We start from the raw sequence: 26,390 nt of genomic DNA, 5'->3' as shown, positions 1-26,390 counted from the left end.
CAAACTAGGATGGCCATAATTAAAAAATTAAAACTTAAAATAAACAAAACAAAAATAACAAGTGTTGATAAGATTGTGGAGAACGTGAAATGCTGATACCTTGCTGGTGGGAATGTAAAATGTTTAAACCGCCAAGGAAAATAGTCTGGTGGTTCCTTAAAACGTAAATATAGAATTACCATATGGCCCGTAATACCACACCTAAGGATATACCCTTAAATATTAAAAACAAGTACTCAAACAAATACATATATATACATGTTCATAGCAGCACTCGTCACAATAGATAAAAAGTGGTAATAGCCCAAATGTCCAACAATGGATGAATGAATAAACAAAATGTGGTATATCCATACAATGCAAAATTATTCAGCCATAAAAAGGGATGATATACAATGAAGCTGAACTTTGAAAATACTAAGTGAAATAAGTCAAACACAAAATGTCACATAATGTATTATTTCATTTATATGAAATATCCAGAATAGGTAAATCCACAAAGACAGAATGCAGATTGATGGTTTCCAGGGACAAGGTGGAGTGAGAGAAACCAAAGTTTTAGTACCAAATTTTATTTTGGAGTAATACGAATTTTTGGAACTAGGTAGAAGTGGTCACATAATATGATGAATATACGAAATGTCACTAAAATGTTCACTTTTAAATGACTAATTTTACGTTATGTAAATTTCACCTTGATAATTTTTTAAAAAATTAAACCAGGACCCTTAACTCACACTGCACACCAAAATAACACTAAGTTTATCAAAAGTTAAAAGCACCAAATATCTAGAAGAAAGCAGGCAAAATTTAAAACTTCAGTGTACTAATAGTTAAAGGATTCTTCCTTATAATGCAAACGGCAATAAAGATCAAAGAAAAAAATGATAAGCTGGGCTACATAAAATTTTTGAATTCTGCTAATTAAAATATACCATTAAGAAAAAGAAAATACGACCCTCAGAATGGGAAAAATACTGGGTGTGTGTATAATATACATGTGTGTATATTTATGTAAATATGACAAATAATTTGTATTCTGAACACATAAAGAACTCTTACAATTATAATAAGGCAAGTAATCCAACTTTTGAAAAAAATGGGCAAAGATTTGAGAATACACATCACAAAAGATATCTGAATGGCCAATAACCACATGAAAATATGCTCAACATCAGAAAAAGCAAATTAAAACAAGATACCACTTCATACCCACCAGGATAGCTATAATTAAAAAGATCTTATAAACTGCTGGTGAGAATGTAAAATATTCCTATTATTTTGCAAACATATCTGTTTCTTGTAAGGTTCAATACATTACATATTTATGCAGCCCAGCAATTCTATTCCTTTGCACTCACCCAAGAGAAATGAAAATTATGTGTACAAAATGACTTGTACACAAATATTCATAGCGACAGACAGCAGGTCAGTGGTTTTCAGGGTACAGGGATAGGGAAAGATTTACTGGGAAGGAAAACAAATGGAACTTTTTGGGGTGATGAAACTGCTCAATATTGTAAATGTTGTGGGTGCGCACATTTGTCAAACATTAAATTGTACACTTAAAACTAGTACATTTTATTGTATGTAAACTATACCTCAATAAAGTTGATATTTTAGAAAGTAGAAGGGAAAGGAGCCTGAATTGGGACCTAGACTTCTTCAGTAAGATTTCCCCAGGCAACTCCCATGAGGAACGCTTCACTGAGGTCCCTGTTTGCGCCAAGGAATGCGGAGGCAAAACATTGTTGGCATAGCTAAGTTATTCACTTGTTCCCTTAAATTTGCTAAATGGCATGCTGTATTTACAGAAATATCCAAAGTATTTATTTAAATTTCTTTTGGGTGAGAAGGAATCCCAAAATTAGTTAAAGTATAAGAAACTTATGTATATTTAACATATATGCAGGCAGACATATCTATATACTGCGTTTATCTAAATATTTAATTCAACCCAATAAATAGTTTAATAATTTAAAATCTTAAGAAGCTTCCTAAGAAATAAAAATGTACAAGGTAATTTGAACAGTTCTTCCCTATAGTTGCAGATAAACCTGCTTTCTTGTTTACACATTGGTTTTAACTTTCTCTTTACTACTACTCCCACTTCCCTATTTTCCTGTCCTCTTTTGGGACCATTTTATCTCTAATCAGACAATGGTATTCTATGGATTATATTTGTTTTTAATATATAAAATATTGGCATATGCATATAACTAACATGAAGTCTAGCCAATACCTCTAGAAATAAACAAAAAAAGTATTTCTAAGACATCTTTCCCTCCTATGGTAAAATGCTAGAGATGAAGAAAGCTGATCAGGAAGGAAAACAAACTATTAGGCCTAAGATTGAACTAAATTATATTGGAAGAGGACACTACAGATCCTGTGGAAAATTATTTATTGAACAATTACTCTACTCCAGGCATTAAGACACTTTAGACTAATAATGTTAGCCCAATTGGTAGGTGGAAGAGTCTCGATACAAGTCGAGTCTGACATCAACGCCCATACTCTAAACTAAACCATTACACTATAGTGCCATAGTAACGTTAGAGCTAGCTGTTAAAGGGATTTTGTACTGCAATAAAAAGAGGGGAATCTGCCCTATCTATTGCAAAATAACACCAAAATGCTAAAGCAGTGCATCTTTCCAATTGCTCATCCTCTGGTGTCCAAGATAAACTCTCTTGAGCATTCTCTCTCTACCCAAGCAATAAAATCTAGTCTAACTTCCAAATCCTGCTCTTTCCAATAATTTGCTGGATGGAGTACTACACTAAGCTAACAATGTGGAGAAGTGGAATATATCTCCCATGTTACACCTTTGTTACCTGACAAAGGAAAAACTAAGAGATATGCGGAATCCTAAAAGGGGATGGGCACGACATGCCTAATGGGATGCCACTGTCACTTCTCCCAGCAGCATCCACCTATATCATCTTCAAAACAGAATCAGAAAATCTACATCCTTTCTTCAGTAAAATCCTAAAAGCCTATCTCCCTCCCACAACATCCTGTCTTCCAGCTTGGCTATGGAGTCAACTGTCAAATAATCACTGAGGTTCACTCAATTTTCCTCCTCAGGAAAGTTACAAGCTGGGCTGGGGATTGGAGCAGTAATAGGTAATATGACTCAATATTTTCAATGAACATTGAGAAAAGCATAAACTAATAGAAATTTGATTTTATTAAGGCTTTATAATAAATTATAGTACTTTAATTAAATACTAAGACACTTTCTTGAAGTATTTATTAGAGAGTTACTACATATATAACAAAGCTTTAATATTCTGAATTCAACTAGAAACAATTAAAACATAAAGTTTTAAAATTCTTCCTTTTTTTTACTAAGAAGGAATTTGTATCTTAAAGCAACTCCGTGTCAATTTAAAGATTTTTGGTACTTTCACGAGACCTTAAATTAAAATTAAAGGTTTTATACATAAATTACACATTTCATTCCAAATATAAGTGGAAAAAGGTGAATCCAGCATTCTTAAAATCACTCTTTTTAATGTTGGTAAAGTGAAAGAGAAAAGCTGTTTGTAACTCACTTGGAGGGAAGGACAAGAAGATGTGTTACACATGATATAAAAAAGAGTGCATACAAATTAAGATGACTCCATTATGTTCAATCACAGAATTATTACTGGCATTAGGTTTCTTCTGGCAGTCTCTGGAATTTTTTTACTGGAAAAAAGCAACTGAAGTTCTCCTTTAAGAAAGCCAAGTAAAAGAAAACTTTAAAAATTACCTAAAACATTTATTACAAGAGAGGGAGGATAGGAAGGGATGCAACGGCTCAGGCCTGTAATCCCAGCACTTTGGGAGGCCAAGGCCAGTGGATCACTTAAGCCCAGTAGTAGAGACCAGCCTGGGAAACATAGTGAGACCCTGTCTCTACAAAAATTAGCTGGACATGGGGGCGTGCACTTGTAATCCCAGCTACACAGGAGGCTGAAGTGGAAGGATTGATTCAGCCCTGAAGGTTAAGGCTGCAGTGAGCCATGATCATACTACTGCACTCCAGCCTGGGTGACAGAGTGCGATCCTGTCTGAAAAAAGAAACAAACAAAAATAAAATAAAATAACCCTATGACTGTAAAATATGTTGTTAAATTATTTAAATCCAAAAACTGTTGAAATATATGTTAAACTAATATTAAATATTTTAAAATCATTTTATTGTAATAGTAATAGGCATTTACTATTACTGTTTCTCTGTAGGTAACAGAGAAAATACATATAAGAAAAAATGACTCATAATCTCAGCACTAGTATTTAATATTAGTATGTATCTTACTCTAAATCTTTTTTCCTCCTTCAATTTTGAATAAACATTTATTATAGAGGAGTTTTATGTTAATATAAACAAATTCATGTTTAAGCTAATGTTGCATTTTTAAGGACAGTGGTATGAAAAGGAGATGAAACTTTAGGCTCCAGAATATTCTACCCAAAAAGAGCATAATTAATTTTCCTATGAGTATACATTTCCATTAATTGTGATTTAATGAGAACCTATGTCTATATTCTTGCCTTTTATAATTCTTTTCCATTCTATTAATGTTTAAACGCACTAAAAATCTTTATAGAGGCTGGGTGTGGTGGCCCACGCCTGTAATCCCAGCACTTTTGGAGGCCAAGGCAGGTGGATCACCTGAGTTCAGGAGTTCGAGACCAGCCCAGCCAACATGGTGAAAACCTGTCTCTACTAAAGATACAAAAAATTAGCTGGGGGTGGTGGCACATGCCTGTAATCCCAGCTACTTGGGAGGCTGAGGCAGGAGAATGGCTTGAAGCCAGGAGGTGGAGGTTCCAGTGAGCCGAGATCATGCCATCCAGCCTGGACGACAAGACCGAAACTCCAACTCAAAAAAAAAAAAAAAAACAAACTTTATAGAATGTTTAAGTACCATAAAGCAAAACAACAGATGAAGAAGAAGTAGACATGTAGGGAAAACTAAGAAAAATATAATAATCTGAAATAATTTAATCACTGTTACCTCTAAACATTTTCAGTTTTTTCCAACTTAAATTGGAACCTGATTTTAAAACAAATCCTAAGTAATATAATATTTATAATGCCTCATGGAAATCAGAAAGATCTGATTTTGAACCTACCTTTGTTTATTAGCATATTACCAATTTCAAATTATAACATTAACCATCTGAGGGGAAAAAATGCCTCCTCTTCCATATCTGCGTATCATGGAGTAGAGAAAACTGAGAATATGGATTTGGAAATCTACTAGGATACAGATACATATTTTTAGTATAAAGGTTGTCAATCTGCAAATTCGAAAGTGGCAGTAAAATTAGTCAGAAAAACAAATCCAGGCCCCAGAAAATGAATCTCTTTTTCAGCCTCTAAGAAAGGTGACCCTTTTCATTTTGATCTCACTTGTTAATTTACAACATTAGTCTTTTTTTTTCCATTATATAGCATACACAAATGAAGGCATGAAGGCTGTGATAAGGTCTAATAAGCTTGCGCTGTAACAGAAAGAAGCCTTTACTGCAACTGTGGAGAAAAATGATATGTCTAAATAGGCTGTAAAAGATAAGCAAGCAAATAGAATTGAGAGAGGCTAGTGCTAAGAATCAATTTATTCACTATTAACCAAATTCCTATAACTTAAGTATACTATGAATAAAAATATTTTAAAACATTTAAACCCTAGGAACTCAGCCGAACGCGGTGGCTCACTCCTATAATCCCAGCACCTTGGGAAGCCGAGGTGGGCCGATTACTTGAGGTCAGCAGTTCGAGACCAGCCTGGCCAACATGGTGAAATCGCATCTCTACTAAAAAAAAAAAAAAAAAATACAAAAATTTGCCAGGCATGGTGACAGACGCCTGTAATCTCATCTCGGGAGAGATGTAATCTACTCGGATTACGCCTGTAATCTACTCGGGAGGCTGAGGCAGGAGAATTGCTTGAATCCGGAGGCAGAGGTTGCAGTGGGCCAAGACCGCACCATTGCACTCCAGCCTGGGCAACAAGAGCAAAACTCCGTCTCAAAACAAACAAACAAACAAAAACCCTAGGAACTCACCTGACCATAAGAACTGGAAGAAAAAAGCTATTATTTCTCTCCTTCCAACATGTATCAAGTATCTTTAGGGGGTGGAGGGAGTTGGGGGTGAGGAAATCCACAGCCTAGGGTGATTAATTTTGCCAGACATTGAAAAGCTTTAACATACCCACATCTAAGAAAAATGTATAGCTTAATTTTTTAAATCAAAATGTAACGGGAATTGGCCCTTTTGTTTTGAAACAAAGTAATGAAAATTAACATAAACTTAGAGCTAGGGCAAATTGGCTTGTTTATAGCTAGCTAGCAAAACTATTCAGAAGGAACACTAAAACTTGAATAAATGCTTCCTATTTCAGAAGCCTTCCTGAAACTAAATTAACTCAAATGAACTCAAAATATATAAGGCCACTTCCTACAGGGTCATTGCTCAAACAACATCCTACAAAGTTAACACAAAATGTAGGAAAGTTAGGAAAAATGTCTTCCTTTTCTCAAAATAAACCAAACTATATATTTTTTTTTAAATTTTTAACAGTGGCCAAAGTTAAGACCTACATAGTTCTTGTTTCCTACAACATTATCAAAGAGAAATAAGACAGTTAAAATGAAGCAAAATAAAGTAATAGTAAATTAAAACTATGGTAATGATCACAGTCTTTTTAGACTTCACAGGCAAGATTAGAAATATCTCTATGCTATAGTTAAATAGATACTCTGGGTATGAGAAAATTAATCATAAAGATTTTACTTTCCATTAATCCAATGAAAGGCTGTCTGCGAGATGATGCAAGGTACAGAAATTTGAAATATAGTCACTGCTCTTGAGGTAGCTCTTATACTGTAGGTTTAAATATGCAGGCAGAGAGATAGATACAGATATATGTATATAGATTACAATATATAGTTTTAGAACTCTTTTCAAAGGAAATAATCTGAAGTGCAAATACGTTCAAAAATGTTCACATCATTGTTATTTATAAATATCAAAAAACTGAAAGCAGATTTTGTTGGAATGATTGCTACTAGACTTGCCCTCTTGCTACAAACAACTAGGAAACTGTACAAAATGTGTGAAGCATGTTTTCAAACATTGGGAAAAGGCAGCAAAGAACTGGGGTCTTAATGCTTACATTAAACGTTATCCTATAGGCCCTAATTAGTACAATAAGGGGAAAAAAAGGAGTGTGAAGACTAGAAAGAAAGAAGCAAATCTATCTTAATTCACAGAAGACATAATCATGTATGTAGTTAATTATAAATAATCCATGAAAGAGCTACTAAAAATAATCAATTTAGCAAGACCACAGTGTACAGGTCAATAGAAAAAAAAATCAGTTGTATTTCTATATACCAACAACTAACAATTGAAAGAAAATAAAACACGATACCATTTATAGTACTATTCAAATACATGAATACTTAGGGGATGAGTTCAATAAAGTACATATAAGACCTGCACACTGAAAACATTGCTGAGAGAAATTAAAGATGATCTTTTTTTTTTTTTTTTTTTAGACGGAGTCTCTCTGTCACCCAGGCTGGAGTGCAGTGGCGTGATCTGGGCTCACTGCAAGCTCCGCCTCCCGGGTTCACGCCATTCTTCTGCCTCAGCCTCCCCAGTAGCTGGGACTACAGGTGCCAGCCACCACGCCTGGCTAATTTTTTGTATTTTTAGTAGAGATGGGGTTTCACCATGTTAGCCAGGATGGTCTCGAACTCCTGACCTCGTGATCCGCCCGCCTTGGCCTCCCAAAGTGCTGGGATTACAGGCGTGAGCCACCGCACCTGGCCAAAGACGATCTTAATAAACGGAAAGATACACCATGTTCACTTATCAGAACACTGAATACTGTTAAGACATCATTTTTCCCAAAAATGACCTATAGATTAAATACAATCCCATTCAAAACTCCAGGAGTTTTACTTGTACAAATTGCCAAGGTAACGGTAAAATTTATTAGAATTTTACAGTAAAAAATTAGAACTGTAAAAAATTATATAGAAATTCAAAGAAGGAGGAGGGGGAGAAAGAGGAGACCCCAAAATATGAAAAGAACAAATTTGGAGAACTTATACTACCTGATTTCAGATGTTATCATAAAAGTACAGTAGTGAAGACATTGTGGTATTGGCATAAGGATAGACATAGAGATTGGTGAAACAGACTAGAATACAAAACAGACCCACAAAACAAAAGTATCAAGGTAATTTAATGGGGAAGGGATAGTCTGTTCAACGAATGATGCTGGAACTAAACACATGGGATAAAAACTGAACCAGAACTCTTACCAAACACCACACAAAAATAAGCAAATGGATCAAAAGCAAAAACTATAAAACCATTTAGAAGCAAATATGAAAGAAAATCTTGGTGACCTTGGGGAAGTCAAAGATTTCTTATGAAGGGGACAGAAAGCTATAATCATAAAAAGGTGATAAAATGGACTGTATCAAAATTAAACTTTTATTCTCTGAAAATTATACGTAAGAAAACAAAAATGCAAGCCACCAAATGGCAGAGCATATCCGCATAACATGTATGTATGAAATGAATATATTATATGCAGAATGCACAAAAAGCTCTTCCTACTCAATTATAAGAAAACAAATAAAAAAGAAATGGACTACTGATGCATATAACATGGATGGAACTCAAATGTATTATGCTAAGAGGAAAAAGCTAGACTCAAAATTTTACATAGTGGATGAGTCAATCTATAGCACATTTATAAAAAAGGTAAAATTATAGGAACAGAAAATAGATGAGTGATTGCCAGAAACTGTGGGTAAGTAGAGAGGTTAATTACATAGCAATATGAGGAAACATTTTGAGGTGATGGAAGTATTCTGAGTCTTGATTATGGCAGTAGTTAAAGGTTGTATGCTTTTATCAAAACTCATAGAACAGTACACCAAAGATAGCGAATTTTACTCAATATAAACAAAAGGTGACTATAAGAAAATGACAAGAACATACCAATACTAAGATATCAAAATGACTGAAATTAAAAAGAGTGACAATATCAAATGCAGGTAAAAATTTTATTTTTAATTACTTGTTGCTAAGATGTAGAGATGTGATTCATTTATATATTGATCTGTTTATCCAAAGATAAAATACTAATTATTTTTCTTACGGTATGATTTACATATGTAAAATTCACATATTAAAATAACATATTAACCACTAAAAAAGTTACCATAATTTATCAGTTGATATAGCCTTTTTAAATATCAGGGTCTACTGTATGTACCAAAGACTTGAAAAATACTTATAGCGTTTAACCCACTGATTCCCCATGAAGGAGGCTGTAGCAATAAAATAATAAAAATATGGAATAAGAAATGTTCACGGCAGCACTTCTTACGATGTCTAACAAATCTTGACATTTTAAAATATATTCTACAGAAGTGAACAGGTGAATAAATTGGGGTGTGTATAAATAGAAGTTGTATGTAATCATTTTAAAATTACATTTTAAAACTAAGAAAGTTAACATGGGAAAGTGCTTGATAAGTGATCAAACGGTAAGAAACAAAACTATATGTAGAATAATCCCAGCTTACTCTTTTATTTTAACCAACTTTTTTTTTAGTTATTAGCAAGTGCTTATTTAATCAGGTTTTTTAGTATTTTAAAAATTCAGTATCTTCATGAAATGAAAACTTTACCATAGCAATTGCAACATGAATTGTGCTTAGAGTTTCACGATTCACGTCCAAACCTTAACATATCATTTACAATTCAAAAACTGTACTCTTACAAGTCATTGTTCTATGCCAAATTTATTTTTAAAAACAGATTATATACATAGGAAAGAAAATAATAAAAACAATAATAATCAAAACACACACCATTATTCTGTGCTCAGTCAGCACAGTTCTGGCCTGCTGGTAGAACTGTGGACATATTTTTATTTTCTTTATGTTTTTCAAGTTTCCAACATTGAGCAGCTGTTACTTTTGTTACCATATAAAATCAACATATGAAAGAGACTTTAATGAAATAGAAAGAACAGATAAAATGTCATAAAACAAAATGCCTGTAAGACCAAATACATGCAGATACAAAACTGGGAGAGGCTAAATATTACAGATGTTCAAAGAAAGGTACAAAGTACCTGATACTATAATAAGGGAAAGCTTCACAGGACTATTTATCTATTCTCACCAGTATGTAAACACCATGAAGGGAAGAACCTTGTCTTTATTTGGTTTTAGCCATAGTGTCTAGCACAAAATGATTTTGTAGGCAGTACACCTCCATGAATAGAAATAGAACAACATAAATAGCATTTTTGAGTACTTAGAAGTTGCTGAATAAATATCTGCTGAATAAATGTAAACATTATGCTGGAATTGAGCAAAGACTTGGATCCACAAAATTCTAATCAAGATGGAGGGCCAAAATGTGTATGCAGTGCTCAGGGGATTGTAGGAAAGCTTACCTAGGCTAGACTGGAGGGAGTATATTGTAAAATGTAATGAACAATAAGGTTGGATAAGGGAAAAGATCATGATAGGCCTTGAAAATCAGGCAGGAGATTTGAAAGTTGATGTAGTAAGAAATGGTAAGTCAATAAATGTAATGACAATAATGAAATCTAAAATTGATTTAACATTTACTATGGTGTCAAATACTATATGTTTTACATAACTTTTCTCATTTTATCCTAAAAAAAAATATGTGAGATAGGTGCTACTGCCTCCCTTTTGCCAATGAGGAAATTAAGCCTCAAAGATTACTATTTTGCTGAAAGTTACACATCTACCAGTCAGATTCCAGGTCTGACTTCAGAGGCCAACCTCTTGAAGACTCTGTATAAGACCTCTACAAAGTCCACAAAACGTGTGAAGAGAAATACCAGAAGAGAATGAGATCATGTATATTTATTCTAGGGTCTTGGACTGGAATCAGAGATATCATTATGAATCCATGATTTTAACATATATAAAGAGGGACTTCAAGAAATCGATATAGAAACAGGTATGTGTGCATATATACATATATTTCCTAGTTCTGCCTGCTGAGAGGGCCTAGAGGCAATGACACCTCAGTAGCAATAAGCATGCCAAGCACCCAGATCTTGGCTTCTACATACCATTCTCCAATAAAAAGAATCAGAGCTCCTTGGAGAAAAGATTCTGATTCCAGAGTTGGGGCAAGGAAATTAAAAAATGAGTCTGGAGGCCAGGTGCGGTGGCTCACGCCTGTAATCCCAGCACTTTGGGAGGCCGAGGTGAGTGGATCACGAGGTCAGGAGTTCGAGACCATCCTGGCTAACATGGTGAAACCCCATCTCTACTAAAAATACAAAAAATTAGCTAGGCGTGGTGGCTGGCACCTGTAGTCCCAGCTACTTGGGAGGCTGAGGCAGGAGAATGGCATGAACCCGGGAGGCAGAGCTTGCAGTGAGCCGAGATCATCGCACCACTGCACTCCAGCCTGGGTGACAGAGCGAGACTCTGTCTCAAAAAAAAAAGAGTCTGGAACATCTGTGGTGCCAGAAAGTAAGAGGGTGCTTAAAAAATGATGGAGACATGTTGAAAGGACACAGGAGCCAATTTGAAGGGGCTCTTGTTGGCCAAATCTGGGTTTCAGCAAAAACAAAAAGTAGTAAGAGCATAATTCATTATAATCTATAGAATAAAACAAATATTCATTAAGTCCATACTGCTATAAACAGCTGAATAAATAAATATATACATTAAGCATAGAGAAGAGAAAGTTTTTTATTACAGTATAATTCAATCAATTAATAAAAATGTTGAAAATTGAAATCAATGTCTGGCAAATGTCACAACAATAATTTAGTCAAGCCAGAATCATCAACATATGCTAAAATTAGTGGGCAAATACATGATGAGAAACAGGATATTTACACTGTCTCACAATATTGCCCTGCATAGTCTCACTTTGTAATTACAAAAGAAAAAATAGTGACTTTATAGTGAATAAACCTAGCAGACACCATCTTAACCAAGCTTTCAGGGATGTAAAGAGTCTCATGTCTTACATGTACAGACATCAAAAGGTAAATAAAAACACAGGAAAAAATACAACCTCTTACACTGCCACGGGACAGATACCTATATAGATATATGCATAAGACTAAAGATATATATCTATATAGTTTGTGAATAAAATTGGATATGATAGGTAGGCAAATTAGTACAAAAAAAGAACAAAACTAAATTAAGCATGTTAAGTAAAGTGTGTTACCATACACACATACCCGGTTGTTTCACAATAGATACCCTCCTGAAAAGTTTGGTGGATTTAAAATTAATGCAGTAACTGAGTAATTAAATAATCATAAGGCAAATCTTCCTTCAAAACAAATCATCTGTCACAAATTATAGTAGTTATATAAGTTGAAATGTTTACATATTGTGATTACATAAAATCATAAAACCTTCAACAGCATTTGCTTTTAGATTGCTTTTAAATAATCTCACTCTATATAGATGCAGATACAGAGGTCAAACTCTGATCTTTTTATTCTAGGCCCAAAGCTATTTCCATTACACTATGCTGCTTCTCCTAATCAGCAGGAAGACATGTAACCCCCATTATCATTTCCATTTCACCTCCTGTGTCCAAAAAAAGTGGCAGAGATCCAAATACTTTACACACCAGTAAATCTCTATAGACCACATACAAAGTAGGCAGTATAGGACAGTCATTAAGGGCAAAGATTTTAGAGTCAAACTGCCTGGATTCAAATTTTCCAGCTTCACAAGTTACTGCCTATATTACTGGATTTCTGGGAATGTATTCAACGTCTGTAATTTGTAGTTTTCTCATCTGTAAAGTGGGGATAATAACGGTATATGTCTCATAAGTTTGTTCTGAAGATTAAATATGATAATATGTATTATCATATTAGCACAGTGCCTGGCACATAGTAAACATTATGTTATCTACATTAATAATGATCACAATGATGACAAATTTTTCCTATGGAGCAATATACTTCATAGAGGATGAAGTGTTTCATGGCTACTAACAACACTCCTACCCTTGATAAATTCGTGCTGCAGGTCACAAGGAAGATAGTACGCTTAAAGTAGAGAAAAATATCCAATCAATTGCACAGAAAACAACTTACTAACTATGTAAAATAAAACTAACATAATTTTACATACTACCAACATCCACAAATCTAAGTGCATATCCCACTGACAGTGAATCAGTACAGGTATAATTACCTTCACATAAAAATGTTATTTCCATCACTAGAAATTATATTTCCAACTTAAAACTGTCTTCTCTTATTACTAACCTTTTGGCATAGAGGTTACTTTATTCCACCTAATGAATGCTCTACCTAAAAGAAAAATCTTCCACATATTTGTGATGTACCAATTTGGCATGATTTCAGAGATAAAGAAATCATTTATCTATAAAAGAGTAAAGCACTTCAAATAGCAACACTTTTTTGATATAAAAACCCTAATACTAAACTACTCCAGTCAACGACTAGCCCTACCACCATCCAGTTATACTCTGGAAATGGTCACCGATATCTCCAGCACTAGTATGGAGAGCCGATATCATTCATATTTTTGAGCCTATTAAAATACTTATGTATGAACCAGGAAAAACAAACCCTTGGTTTTAATAGAGGCACAATATCCTAATGATAGGAAAAGGGGATGTAAAATGTTCTTTAATAATTATATAGGAGGAAAAGGGAAAGAGCTGTAAAGACTTCATGAATACTCATTAGTTTAAGAATCCAAGAAAACAAGCTTGCTCTCAAGTTTTGTCAATAAAAAGAAATCTCATTGTTAATATAAATTGATTTAATATAAATTGATGTGTAGTGTTGCTATACATACCTGTATAGTTGTCATCTGGTGCAAATTTGTTAAAAGTAACATCAAAAAACATATATATATATTTAATCAAACATCTACAAAATCTTTGTCCCTGGGTCAAATGCCATAAACAGAGGGTACCAAGAAGATGTTTTTAAAATGAACTATTTTCAACAGCACAATTGTAGTTTTATCCAAGTCTGTAGCCCTATTGACTGGCTAAACCTTACCCCCATTAAGATGATCTGCATCAAAAAAGCATTTTTAAATCATTTGTCTACTTTGATGGAAGAAAATTATGGCATGTATAGTAAAAATATTTGATATGCATGGTTTCTCAGCAAATTTGCTATTATAATTATGTTGTGCTCAGAGTAACATGAAAGTTAGTTTTCATACACTGGGTACACACCTTCAGAAGGATAGAAAGAGGACATGTGATTTGAGGCATGCTAAGTGCTACAGGGAAGCTAGACAGCTAACTTAAAAGTGGACCCAGATGAGCTGTAACATAGCAGCTGCTTATAAAGAATTGACAGTCACTCAACCATGTGAAGGCCTAAGCCATGATCTCATATTAAACAGTTTTTAAAACCATCCATAATGATCACTGAAATAAATTTAAATAATTTGTCACACACTTATTCTTTAGAGGTTACATGAAATTAAAGATGATGGGCTTCAGGCTGGAGAACATTTTCTCTCACAAAGCCATTCATTTTTTAACATCTGGCCCTCATCCCCAATAGGACAGTGGGTGGGACTACCCAGATACCCTTCTAAGAGATATACTGAGGTTTGAATTCTACATTCCTAAAACTGAATGGAGCTTTTTGCTGCTATTTCACATGTACATCCTCCCCCACTTTCCTTTAAACTGGAACACTGACTCTCCTTTGAAAAAGGAGTATTTTCCTTTGAATAGGTGATGGGCAAATTCTCAATTTGTTCAGGTGCCTTGGTGGGTTAAAAAAAGTAAACAAACAAAAAACCCATAACTTAGAAAAAACAACAACAACAACAAAAAGACGCAAAAGACCTGAAGCCTGAGACTTTACCTCACTCTTCTTGGTATGTTACCTTAGCATTTCATTTGTAACAAGGATGTCAAAAGGAAAAAGCAGGTCAGTGGCTTGAATGACCTGAGGTGGGAATAGGTTCATGTTGCTTAAGGAAAGAGCAAAGGGGACGAACTTCACTGAGGCGCTAAAAACACTTTGATGGAAGCTGGATTTTCGAAGAGCCAAAATATTAAACTACAGACAAAATTCAAAGAGTGAGTGGGCTGGGTACAAGTAGTGAAAAGGTTAGTCGCCAGGCAGGGAAACACCCGACGGTGGAGGGAGGGGAGGAAAAGTTTTAAATACCCACCACAGCCTAGTGAGCCGTTAATTAGCGTCCCCCACTTCTGACTTTGCTCTTGCCCCCGGAGGAGCTAGCTGCAGGGAAGCAAGCAGCCCTATTTTTAAGCACTTAAACCTCTCCGTTGGACTTCAGAAGGCTTGAGTTACCGGTGTTGCAAATAACGTTTCTTCCTAAACATGAGAAAGCAAATTTGAATTCCCTGGTCAAGGCCAAAAGGAAGATAAAGGGACCCCAAAAAAAAAAAAAAGGTAATTTCAGCGTGAAAGAGCGGTGATGGGCGCGGGGGAGGGGAGGAAGGACTTACCGCAGCCTCTGCAGGCTGCCCCCAAAGACTCAGGGCCAGTAAGAACAAGCCGGCAGCCAGGCTGACTCCACGCAGTTTCATTCTTCTCCAGCTCCCGCAGCTCCTTCAGCACCCGCACGAAAGTCCCGGCTGGCTCTAACCAATTGACATAATCTTGAGGGTTTATATGGAGAGAGCTAGAGCCGGAGAGGGACAGTGAGGCTTGGGTGAAGAGAAAGAAGCTTTTTAAGAGTGGAAGAAAAAAAAAAGAAGAAGAAGAAGAAGGAGCTACTCTTCCTTCCCCCTCTCCCCTCCCCAAAGCCGGTCTCTCAGGAGAACTTTTCCCTTCTGTCCAGACTTGCAAACTTTTCTTCACTCAATTCCTACAGATCTACTTTCCTCCCTCTCTTCCCCCTGCAAGGCCCCCCTCCTCACCAGCACAAGGGAATTTGAGTATCACTCCGCCACAGTTTTAGACTGCACCAGCAACCTGCGAGGGAGTGACGCTCAGTTATTTGGGGGAGGGAAACTTCCAGACTAGTTGATTGAGCACCATGAGTCCAACCGGGAAGCTTTTCTATTCGTTCATTTGCACCTTCCGTTGATACTACTTTTCTAGGCTCAGTTCCACTCTCATCGGTGTGAGCACCAAAGCCAATTACAAATAGATCTAAACTGGGACTATTTTTTTTGGCGGATGGATCTCAGAGAAGCCGTGCTTTTTATTGTTAATCATTAGAAACAAATTTTGGTCGGTGCTCCCTGGGCTGCTGGTCTTCTTTACCTTCCAGCTGCTCACAGAACAGAGAGTTTCTACATACAAGCAGAAGATGTGAAAATATTGGGAATAAATAAAGTATATGCTTATAAACAAGTCAGAAAACAAGTATATGTGCGTGAATATTTTATGTGTGTTATATACATTTAAGATCTGGGAGCGTTCAGCAGGTATTGTTAATTATTCTATGGTATTATGTTATTATAATACAGCTATATCTCTTTGTTTAGCTGCATTGAATGCCATAATTAATGCCTCCTATATTGAGCTAATGTAAAAGGTATTGACTCTCATTGTAGTTGTGTTTCAGAAAGATTTAGGGCAGGGAATTAAATAAATTTAGTGCAGTGTTTCTTAGAATTAATATAAACACTTAATTGAAAATATTTAAATAGAATTGATGGCAGCTAAATCGATATCTCCCAAATAAAGACTTGAATGTTCCTTTGATAATCCTGATATATAGATTTTTTTTAAAGTAACAAAAGAACTAGAAAATACTTTCTGCGGACTCCTTGGAGAATCTTCAAGAATTTGATGAAGAATTCTTCACAACATTTCTATCTTCCTAGAATTAACCACTTTAGAGTCTTTCAAGGTTTTGGATCTATTTCACGAGGGCCCACTCATCCTTAGGTTCTGCTTAACTCAGAGTGGATTTACAACTCCAGAAACTGTCTCCCCTTCCCAATAGCCTAGTGTACTATCAATTTGAATCAGTGTTGTATGCATTTGGGCATGTGTGCAAGGGCACTTTCGGGCCCATCTGTCTTATGTGGGAATAGTATGCCTATGTCTCTTTATGTGTAATCTAACAGTAAAGTTGAAAGTATATGATGCACAGTTGCTTAGGTCTTAGCATATAGGTCTCTAAGGGGCTGTGTGTGAAGCTGTGGAGATACTTAGGGCTGTTGTGTGGAAAGGTGCCTGAAAGTGGGAAAGACTACCGGCTGCCCAAGGTAGGGGGGATGATTGACAGCAGACAGCCCCGCCCCTTTCCCCTCCATTCTTTCCTCTCCTGCTGCATGAAACTATCTCCTGAGTGCTGCAAGTTGTAACGGGCACCGCTGAGCCTGTTTCCCTTTGGAGCACTTCTTATCTAGAAGCTGTGTTTAGTTTCTTCCAAACTGGGCTACTTCGTCCACCTACTCTGTTCTGAGTAAGGAAACAGCCTCCAAGCATCAGCAGAGCCCAGATGAGCCCGGGCCGCGGAGCCGCTTAGCAGTCTCCCGGGACCCAGCTCCGGAGGAGCCGCAAGCATGCACCCTGGGTGAGCTGTTGCTGCCCCGAGCTCCCCTCCTCTTTCTTACTTCGGGTTACTTTGCCAGGCCGGGACTATGCTTGTACTTCTGTCACTGCAGAGAAATTGGAAGCAGGCATCCAAAAGGGTTCGGGGGGCTACAGGCAGACGCACGACCCTGAAGCCTAGAGAGCCCATATTACTCACCCTCCTTCCCATTTCAGGTTGTGGCTGCTCCTGGTTACGTTGTGCCTGACCGAGGAACTGGCAGGAGCGGTGAGTCTCTTCTCACGACCCTTTTCCCTCCCCCTCCTTTGACCCTCTCACCATCCCCATCTCTAGTATTTATGTTAGGGGGTTGCAGAGAGTTTCACCGCGAGACGGAGTCCACACCACTCCCCTTTCTAATGGGAGTTAATGAGATTCTTGGAGAGGAATAGCACGGTGTCAAGTCAGTGTTTTTGGGACCAATATATCTTCCAAAACTTCGTAATGGGTTGGGAAAATAAAAGTGGAAGACACAAGATGTACACATTTCTGAGCCTCTTCCCCAGACTACTTAAGATGACTAGCATCTGATGCCTTCCTCTGCATCAATCTCCACGGCAGAAGAAACATAAATTTCCCTGGTCTTCAAGAACTTGAATTGGCACACTAGTTTGAGAGTGAGAGGAGAGCACAAGGAGTGGAACTTGAAAGTGCCGCAGATGCTATGGAAATGAAACTTAAGTACATGCTTAGAGTCGTTTGACAGTACCAGGTGACAACATCTGGATTCTTTAACTACCTGAATTGAACTGATACCACTAGGTGATGTTCAATTTCTGTCTGATGTGTCCTGTTACTCGTTTTCTGCATCACCAGAAAGTTAAAAGATAAAGCTGTTATAACAGAAAAAAAAAATCAAAGTTAACATTTCATAGGCTGTTTAGATGTCATCTATCAAATCAACTAGGGACTGCAGGTAAAGAAATTTCTGAAGACATTTGGTCAAGAAAAGTTTAATGGGTCCCAGAAAGTAGAGAAATCTCCAGTGGAATTACTAGGATAATTTCACAAAGATGGAGTGACCCAAATAATCAAAGATGCTGCAGTTTTCCAGTTTCACTAGCTACTTAAGCTGGCAGAAATAAAAACTGTTGAGTTTGAATACGAAGTTGTTCAGTTGTTGAGTACTATTTCACTGCTGTATTTTTTTTAAAAATTCTTAATGATACCCAAAGCCATTCACTATACAGATGAGAGATGAATATATATTGCAAATATTTATCTTGTGGGTTTTGATCATTTTAACTGATTGGCTCTACTTTTTAATATTTTAATATTTTTAAATACTATTATAGGGCCGTACTTAATTCAACCTAATAAATCACCTGATGCATTTATGAAAAAATGGATTATTTTATCTTGGCATATGATGTCTTTAAGAAAATACCAGAGTGAAGCTATTTTTCTTCTAAAGAGAGGAAGATGCCAGAAAACTTGAATACCAACATCTTGTGACCCCTTAACTCAATATCAGTTCCTATGTAAGTAAATTCTGGACTTCGTAAGCAAAGATACTGATCTAAGACTCTGTGTACTTCTCCATCTTATTCCTTCAATATACAAGTTTAGTTATGTATTACCTTGAGGCTCAATACTACATTAATTGAAAATGCCAAGATTTGATTAGTTAGCAATTCATCCAGAAATCTTGCCACTTGTAAAAGTGTCATGCTTGGGCAGAATACCCTCGAGCAAAACTTTTATTTTTAGACTCTGGCTGATTTTATTCAGTGTAATTTTGGGAAAAACACTACAGATCATTCCAGATAGCTGAAGACTTCACAAACACTGCATCCTGTCACTTAACACCTTTAAAAACCACTTTAACGCTTGCAATTCTTTCAAGTATTGAAATGAGTCTCCAAAATTAAGCACTGCTTTGGTGTATGAGTTTTAGACTCTGTCTCATTGTTTTATGATGTCACCTGCTATGTCAGTGTCATTGACCATGGTAAGTCTAAAATTGACCTTGAGCTCCACAGATAATACTTTATTTTTTGACTTATTTAAGTACAGAGCCACTTCCTTCACTTGTTGTTTACTTATGCACAATATCTTTGACATTGTAAAGCTATTTTTTTTTTCAGTTTTGAGGAAAATGACAAATATAAAGACAGTCACAGAATAAGTTATTAGAGATTACTTTTCTGAAGGGATGTTTTGTTTTTCTTTTACACTCTTTGCACTGGATTCTCATCTATACGAGCTGGTTCTCATGTTCTACACTCAATTCCAGTTTATCCTCTTGAGTTTGTGTGTTTTTCACCCTTTGGATTGTTTTAAACATTTAAATTCTCTGTGCCATGTTTGACTAATATTAACAAAAATAGCTATTAAAAATAGATTGGCAGGAACTATGTTGCGTTTTGCTATGAGAAAGTCTCTTTACTGTGAGAATTAAGCTGCCAATAATATTGGCAAGCATTTAAAGATTGGGTCATTTAGGGGCTTTTGGGCTCTTTTTTTTCCCGAGTTTACAAAGTACATCTATATAAAGTAAAGGAAAACTTAATGTTAAAATCCATGTTAAAGAATGAGCTTCTATTAAATTTACTTTAAAGGAGTAATGATCTTCATTCAGGTGAAATATTTGCACAATTTATCTGCATAACATAGAGTCTAGGATCTCAGAACATCCATAATTGTCTTTGGCTATTAAGCGCCTAACTATCTAAGGGGCTGTGCTAGGCTAAGCATAGCATGCAAAGATTTATTTAAACATAGTTCCTAACTCTCTAGGAATTTGCTTTCTCAGACAATGGTGGTCATTATGTTCCTTAGAAGATAAGATGCTTAATGATAAGTTATTATCTACATGTACTTGCATCGTGTTAGAGAAAAGTCTAGAAAGATACAAATCTCACCATCAGCTAATATATCTAGGAAAAAACATATATCCCAAAGTAGTCAGATCCTTATGTTTTCTTCACACTTTGCCCCCTCCAAATGAGCTTTCAGGAAAAGGTCTAATACAATCAAGCATACTTAAAGTCAAAAGCCTAGGGGGATACTTACTTGGGTTGGGAGGAGGATAAGGAGAGAAAACATTTCTATTGTTCCTTCTGCAGACAGCATAGGTAAAATGCCTTTAGCTGCACTCAAATCAAGGTCTGATTGAAATGTCAAATTCTTTCTTTAAAGTTGTAACATGCCCAGGTTGGTCCTTTCTGTTGTGATTTTCAGTCTTATAGTAGTCATCAAAATATGAATATTATGTTAAGGGAGTTCAGAGATGGAGACGATCTCTTCCAGTTCTAAAGACCAAGAGGAATATTTGCATTATCTGGGGCTGTGTCTCTATAAATCCTTAAAGTACTCTTCTACTTTACCTGCTAGCAAATATCCTATACCAGCTAGCTGTGAAAAATCACAACATATAATATACATGTGTGTATGTGTGTATATAAATATATAATATATATATCTTGGGATGACTAAGGATACTGATAGAAATGTATGAGTACACTATCAAGTAAATCATCAAATGACTGTAAATAGATAATCCATAGATGATAATATATTTGCATTATTTATAGGTGAAATTCAAATATATTTTAAGATAAAAGAGGAGGGGATAATAGATGTTATTATCTAAAGTGTTACTAAAGAAGCAAATATATAACCATTTCAAAAATTGTTTTATTATACATTTTAATGATTGTATTTCAGTGTAATCAGTTTCCATTGTAATCCCATGTATTTTATTGTATACTTCTAAAACTAGCAGGGTGCTGTGGTGTGTGCCTGTAGTCCCAGCTACTTAGGAGGAGGCTGAGGCAGGCGGATTGCTTGAGAACAGAACTTTGAGGCTGTGGCGCACCATCATCGTGCCTGTGAATAGCCACTGTACTCCACCCTGGGCAGCAGAGTGAAACCCTGTCTCAAAAAGAAAAAAAAATAGTATTCTAAAAAGGAGTCCATAGGCTTCACTAGACTGCCAAAGTATGGCATTAAAAAAGTACCCCTAGTTTAAGAAAATTGGTTTTACAAAAACAGTCATTTTCTAATGTTTGTTCAGGCATGAGGGGAATTGTGTTGACTCTAAGTGCCAACAATCTTTTAATTTTTAAGCATAGTTTGGAGTCTTCAATAAATATGCTCCTATATTCTGTAAGCTCATAATCAAGCCATATAACTGGGGTAAAGTATACTGTTTCCCTTATTATCTCATTAATAGAATAAAACTGATTGACCTCAATTATTAATATTGGTTTTTATTTGCCCGAATTATATGGATTATTTCATAATTTTACCACACGTGCAATTATGGCACACCACAGCCTCCAGCAATCCATCTGCCTCAGCCTCCTGAGTAGCTGGGACTATAGGCACACACCACAGCTTCCTGTTAGAATGATCTTAAAAGTATGGCTGGGTGCAGTGGCTTATGCCTGTAATCCCAGCAGTTTGGGAGGCTGAGGTAGGTGGATTGCTTGAGCTCATGAGTTCAAGACCAGCGTAGGCAACATAGTGAAACTCCGTCTCTACAAAAAGTACAAAAATTAGCTGGGCATGGTGGTGCACGCCTACTGGGAGGCTGAGGTGGGAGGATGGCTTGAGCCCAGGAGTTGGAGGTTGCAGGTGAGCTGAGATCATGCCACTGCACTACAGCCTGAGCAATAGAGCTAGACCTTGTCAAAAAAAAAAAAAAAAAAAAGGAAAAAAGAAAAGAAAAAGAAAGAAAAAAAACAGTATACAGTAATATACTTGGAGTATAGACTTTGTCTTATACTGTGTAGGTGACAAGACATACGCATATAAAAAGAACATCGTGGGATAACATCAGGCTATATTAAACTATCAAGTCCTTTATAGCTGCCTGAATGTCCCAGTGAGGCAGATCATAGGGCTTTTACTTGTTTTAAAGTTTAATTAAATGTAAATAGAAGACCTGATAAGCATGCTCAAGGGAAAATAGTAATGGGAAAATTAGCTAAGAGCAATTATCAACTCTCTTACTTTCTTTAATCTATCCCTTTCCTAGGGTTTCTATTTTTCTTCTATAAACAATATTGAATTCTCCTCCGTTATAACAATGAATTTTTAAAAAATCACTTCATTTTCTTTAATAACTCTAACCTCTTCAATTGCATTACCCCCAAGTTCCTGGGTATTGTCTAGTCTTCATCACCAACCACTTACCCTTCAACCTATTATAGTCTCAACTGAGTCTACTCCAGGCAAACAGCCCTCTTTCAAGCTACTAATGGCTGCCTAATTACCAAACCCAATGGCTTATTTGCAGTCCCCACTCTATCTGACTTCACTGTGTTATCTGACATTTCCCAGTTACTCTGATACTTCTTTTTCCCCTTGTTTTTTTTATTTTGTTTTGTTTTGTTTTTTTGTTTGAGACGGAGTCTCACTATGTCACCCAGGCTGGAGTGCAGTGGCATGGTCTTGGCTCACTGCAACCTCCGCCTCCCAGGTTCAAGTGATTCTCCTGCCTCAGCCTCCTGAGTAGCTGGGACTACAGGTGCCCGCCATCACACCCAACTAATTTTTGTATTTTGAGTAGAGACGGGGTTTCACCATGTTAGCCAGGCTGGTCTTGAACTCCTGACCTCAGAAGATCCACCTGCCTCGGCCTCCCAAAGTGCTGGGATTACAGGCGTGAGCCACCACGCCCGGCCTCCTCTTGTTTTTTAAGACATTATACCTCACTAGGGAGCTGGTAATAATCCTGAAATAAATAATCCCGAATCCCATAATTCTAAATGTTGAAATCCTGAAAGATCAAAATCCCAAAAATATTCTGGAAAAAGTAATTTTAAAAATTATTTAAAAGATATTTACTTACATTTTTTAAAGGATAGTTGTTTGAGAAACATAAAACACAACAGAACATTCCAAAGGTCACTTTACATAATAAAATAGACAATAATAACATACATAGTTTTGTAAGGATAAACACTTAGTATATACTAGTGACAGTCACACTTGTATGACAGTTATAACTAGTTGAACTGTAGTCACAAAGAAATAGGTCAAAAGGAAAATGTATAAAGACATATCACTATGGTTGATAATTGTGTGCATCTGGCTTTATAACTGTAGTCATCTGAAATACCTTGATGAACAACAAAAGTCTTTTGACAAGACAGATAAAAAACCACCATAGGTGACCACCATATATGCAGTCATCCAAAGAGCCAAGATCTTGAGAAATTTTATCTTTCACAAATGCGGGTGTACAAAAAGACATCTCTTCATTCACTGAGGAAGTTTACACATTTTTACATACACACACAATGCTTACACAGAAAGTCACCATTGTGATAATACACGTTCATGGAATCAAATTTCTGATGTCCAATGCAACAGAAGAAAAGTCTGCCCCAGCTCTCAGAGAGAGACCAATTTGCCTTCTCTATTTGTTCTCTCCCAGCCTCTAGCCTATTGGATGGTGCCAGCCCACAATGAGGGCAGATCTTCCCTAGCTTGTCCACTGGGACTCATATATGCATCTCCTTTGGAAACACCCTCACAGACACACCCAAAATAATACATTACCGGGTTTCTAGGTATTCCTTAATCCAGTCCAATTGAACCTAAAATTAAGTCCACAAGTCCACCCCTTGTCAACTTGGCACCCGTTATGCATCTCCTTAAACCATACTTAGTTTCTAAATAAAGACAATAACAAGGAAATAGTTCCACTTCACATGATGCAACTAACATGGCACAACTATCCCATCTGTGACCAAAAACACACTTCCCCAGAATTCAGTTTTCAGGATTTCAACATTTGGGATTTTAATCTTTCAGTATTGTGATTTTCAGGATTTTAGATGTTAAAGATTTTAGACTCTAGAGATTTAGACTTTAGGGATTTTGATCTTTGGGATTTCAACATTTGGAATTATAGCATTCAGGATTGTGTCTTTTGGGATTATGACACAAACTTGCCTCACTAGTTCTCCTTATACTTCTCTGATCTTTTTATTTATGCTATTAATTCAACAAATATTTACTGAGCAACAACTATATTCCAGATAGTATGCCAGGCCCTAGTGACACAGTGGTGAACAAGTTAGCCATGAACTTTGCTGTTATGGAATTTATAATCTTTATCACTCTCTTGTCCTAAAATGGTGGGTTTTTTCCAAAACTTAATTCTTTACTGTCTTCTTGCCTCAATGGTTTTAACTATGCCTCCTATATAGTGATGATTATCAAATTTATATCCCCAGCCAAGATATCTCTTTTGAGCTCTAAATCTATATTTCCATTTGCCTGCTAAGCCCTTGTACCTGTCTCTCAATTAGTTGATATATACAAAACACTTAAAACAGTGCCTGGAGTTTAGTATAGGCACTCAGCCAAAGCCAGCTATTATTATTTTTATTGCCCCAAATACAGTATATTTAAAGGTGAAATTGTTTTCTTCTCCTTCCCATGACACTCCAACCAGCTGTGATCTTTTTTATTTTTGTTAAATGTCATCACCATCCACCAAGTTTCAGCAAGAAGCTACAGAAGCAGCCATCAGCTCTCATTATTTCCAAAATTCTCACCAAGTTTTGATAATTTTACCAAAAATCTGTAGAATCTGGCTTTTCCATTCATATTCTGTTGGCTTCAAACTTCATACATCAGTAGCCTCCTAACTGGCTTTTCTACCTTCTGACTCCATCCTTATCTCTACCTTGCCACCAGAGTTATTTTACTAACAACAAACCCAATTATGTTATCTTCTGATTTAATGCCGTTATTGGTTTCTTGTTTCTTCCAGGATAAAATGCATACTACTTCGTTTGGCACATTTAAGGGCTTTCATTTTCTGACCCAACTACTTTTCTAGCTTCATGTCTGTGTGTTTCTTCCTACCAGTCCTTCTTTCCAAACTCATGGTGTATATTACACTTCATTCAGACTGAACTTCTCACCATTCCCAAACCACTTTATGTTCTTTCACATCTCTTTGCCCCTGGATATGCAGTCCCTCTCTCTGGAATATCCTTCTCTATTGCTTCTACCTTCTTTTCTATCTAATGAACTCCTACTCAATCCTTAATACCCAGACCAAATATAATTTTTTCTATGAAACAGTTCCAGACCTCTTCAGAATGAATTTATTCTTCCTTATCCTGTGCTTCCAAGGAGCTTTGGGCCTCTTTGGTAGCACATCCATGTGGTGGTAAGATTCCTATGCTTATATGACTACGTTACATTCTTCAACCTTGTATTTAGGATGTCCAGGATACTGCCAGGCTGAGCATAGGTGATCAACAGATGACTTTCAAATGAGTAAACATCTCCTAATGGCTCGCAACAAACTGCCTTCTCCCTGTCTGTCTTAAAAATTACTAATGTTAACTCCAATAACAATTGAATGGATGGAAAAATATCTACCCTGTTCAATAGTATAATGTTTAAGAGAAAGCATTCTAGAATCAGATTTTTGTCAAAATGCTGCCTCTGCCCTCTGACACTTCCTAGCTGTGTGACTTAGAGTAACTCATTTTACCTTTCTGAGATTTAATTTTCTTTTTTCTTTTCGAGTGTTCAATGACATTTTTATTGAGATAATTGTAGATTCACATGCAGTTGTAAAAAATAGTACAGAGAGATCCTATGTACCCTTATCCAGTTTTCCCCTAGTTGTAATACCATAATATAATATCACAACCCAGATACTGACATTGATAACATTCACTGATCTTATTTCATTTTCCTCATACTCATTTGTATGTGTGCATTTTGTTCTATACAATGTCCTCACAGGTGTAGGTTGGGATATCCATTGCCACAGTCAAGATACCAAAGTCAACAAGGATCCCTCATGCTGTCCTTTTATAACC

General features: G+C 36.2%; 2 protein-coding genes across 4 annotated transcripts in view; one reads left to right on the top strand and one right to left on the bottom strand.

Annotated features, from left to right (window-relative positions):
- Window positions 1-15,940, bottom strand: part of COL4A5 (collagen type IV alpha 5 chain) — a 261,882-nt gene extending 245,942 nt beyond the window's left edge. The window contains exon 1 of one of the 2 annotated variants that reach the window (XR_008497119.2): window positions 15,542-15,940. Coding sequence is in view for 1 of the 2 variants with exons in the window: in XM_054471834.2 (XP_054327809.1) it covers window positions 15,542-15,622 (81 nt within the window). In the remaining variant the exon portion in view is untranslated. The remainder of the gene's footprint in view (window positions 1-15,541) is intronic. The other variant, XM_054471834.2, reaches the window with a different exon arrangement.
- A 1,388-nt stretch (window positions 15,941-17,328) lies between these two features.
- Window positions 17,329-26,390, top strand: part of COL4A6 (collagen type IV alpha 6 chain) — a 276,876-nt gene continuing 267,814 nt past the window's right edge. For both annotated transcript variants that reach the window (XM_063660364.1, XM_054472576.2), the window contains exons 1-2: window positions 17,329-17,568; window positions 17,763-17,814. In XM_063660364.1, the coding sequence (XP_063516434.1) occupies window positions 17,558-17,568; window positions 17,763-17,814 (63 nt within the window). In that variant the 5' untranslated portion in view covers window positions 17,329-17,557. The remainder of the gene's footprint in view (window positions 17,569-17,762; window positions 17,815-26,390) is intronic.

Source organism: Pongo pygmaeus, chromosome X (genome assembly GCF_028885625.2).
Source record: "Pongo pygmaeus isolate AG05252 chromosome X, NHGRI_mPonPyg2-v2.0_pri, whole genome shotgun sequence".
Classification (NCBI taxonomy): Eukaryota; Metazoa; Chordata; class Mammalia; order Primates; family Hominidae; genus Pongo; species Pongo pygmaeus.
The sequence above is the reverse complement of the archived record's forward strand: the minus strand, read 5'-3'. Positions and strand labels throughout refer to the sequence as shown.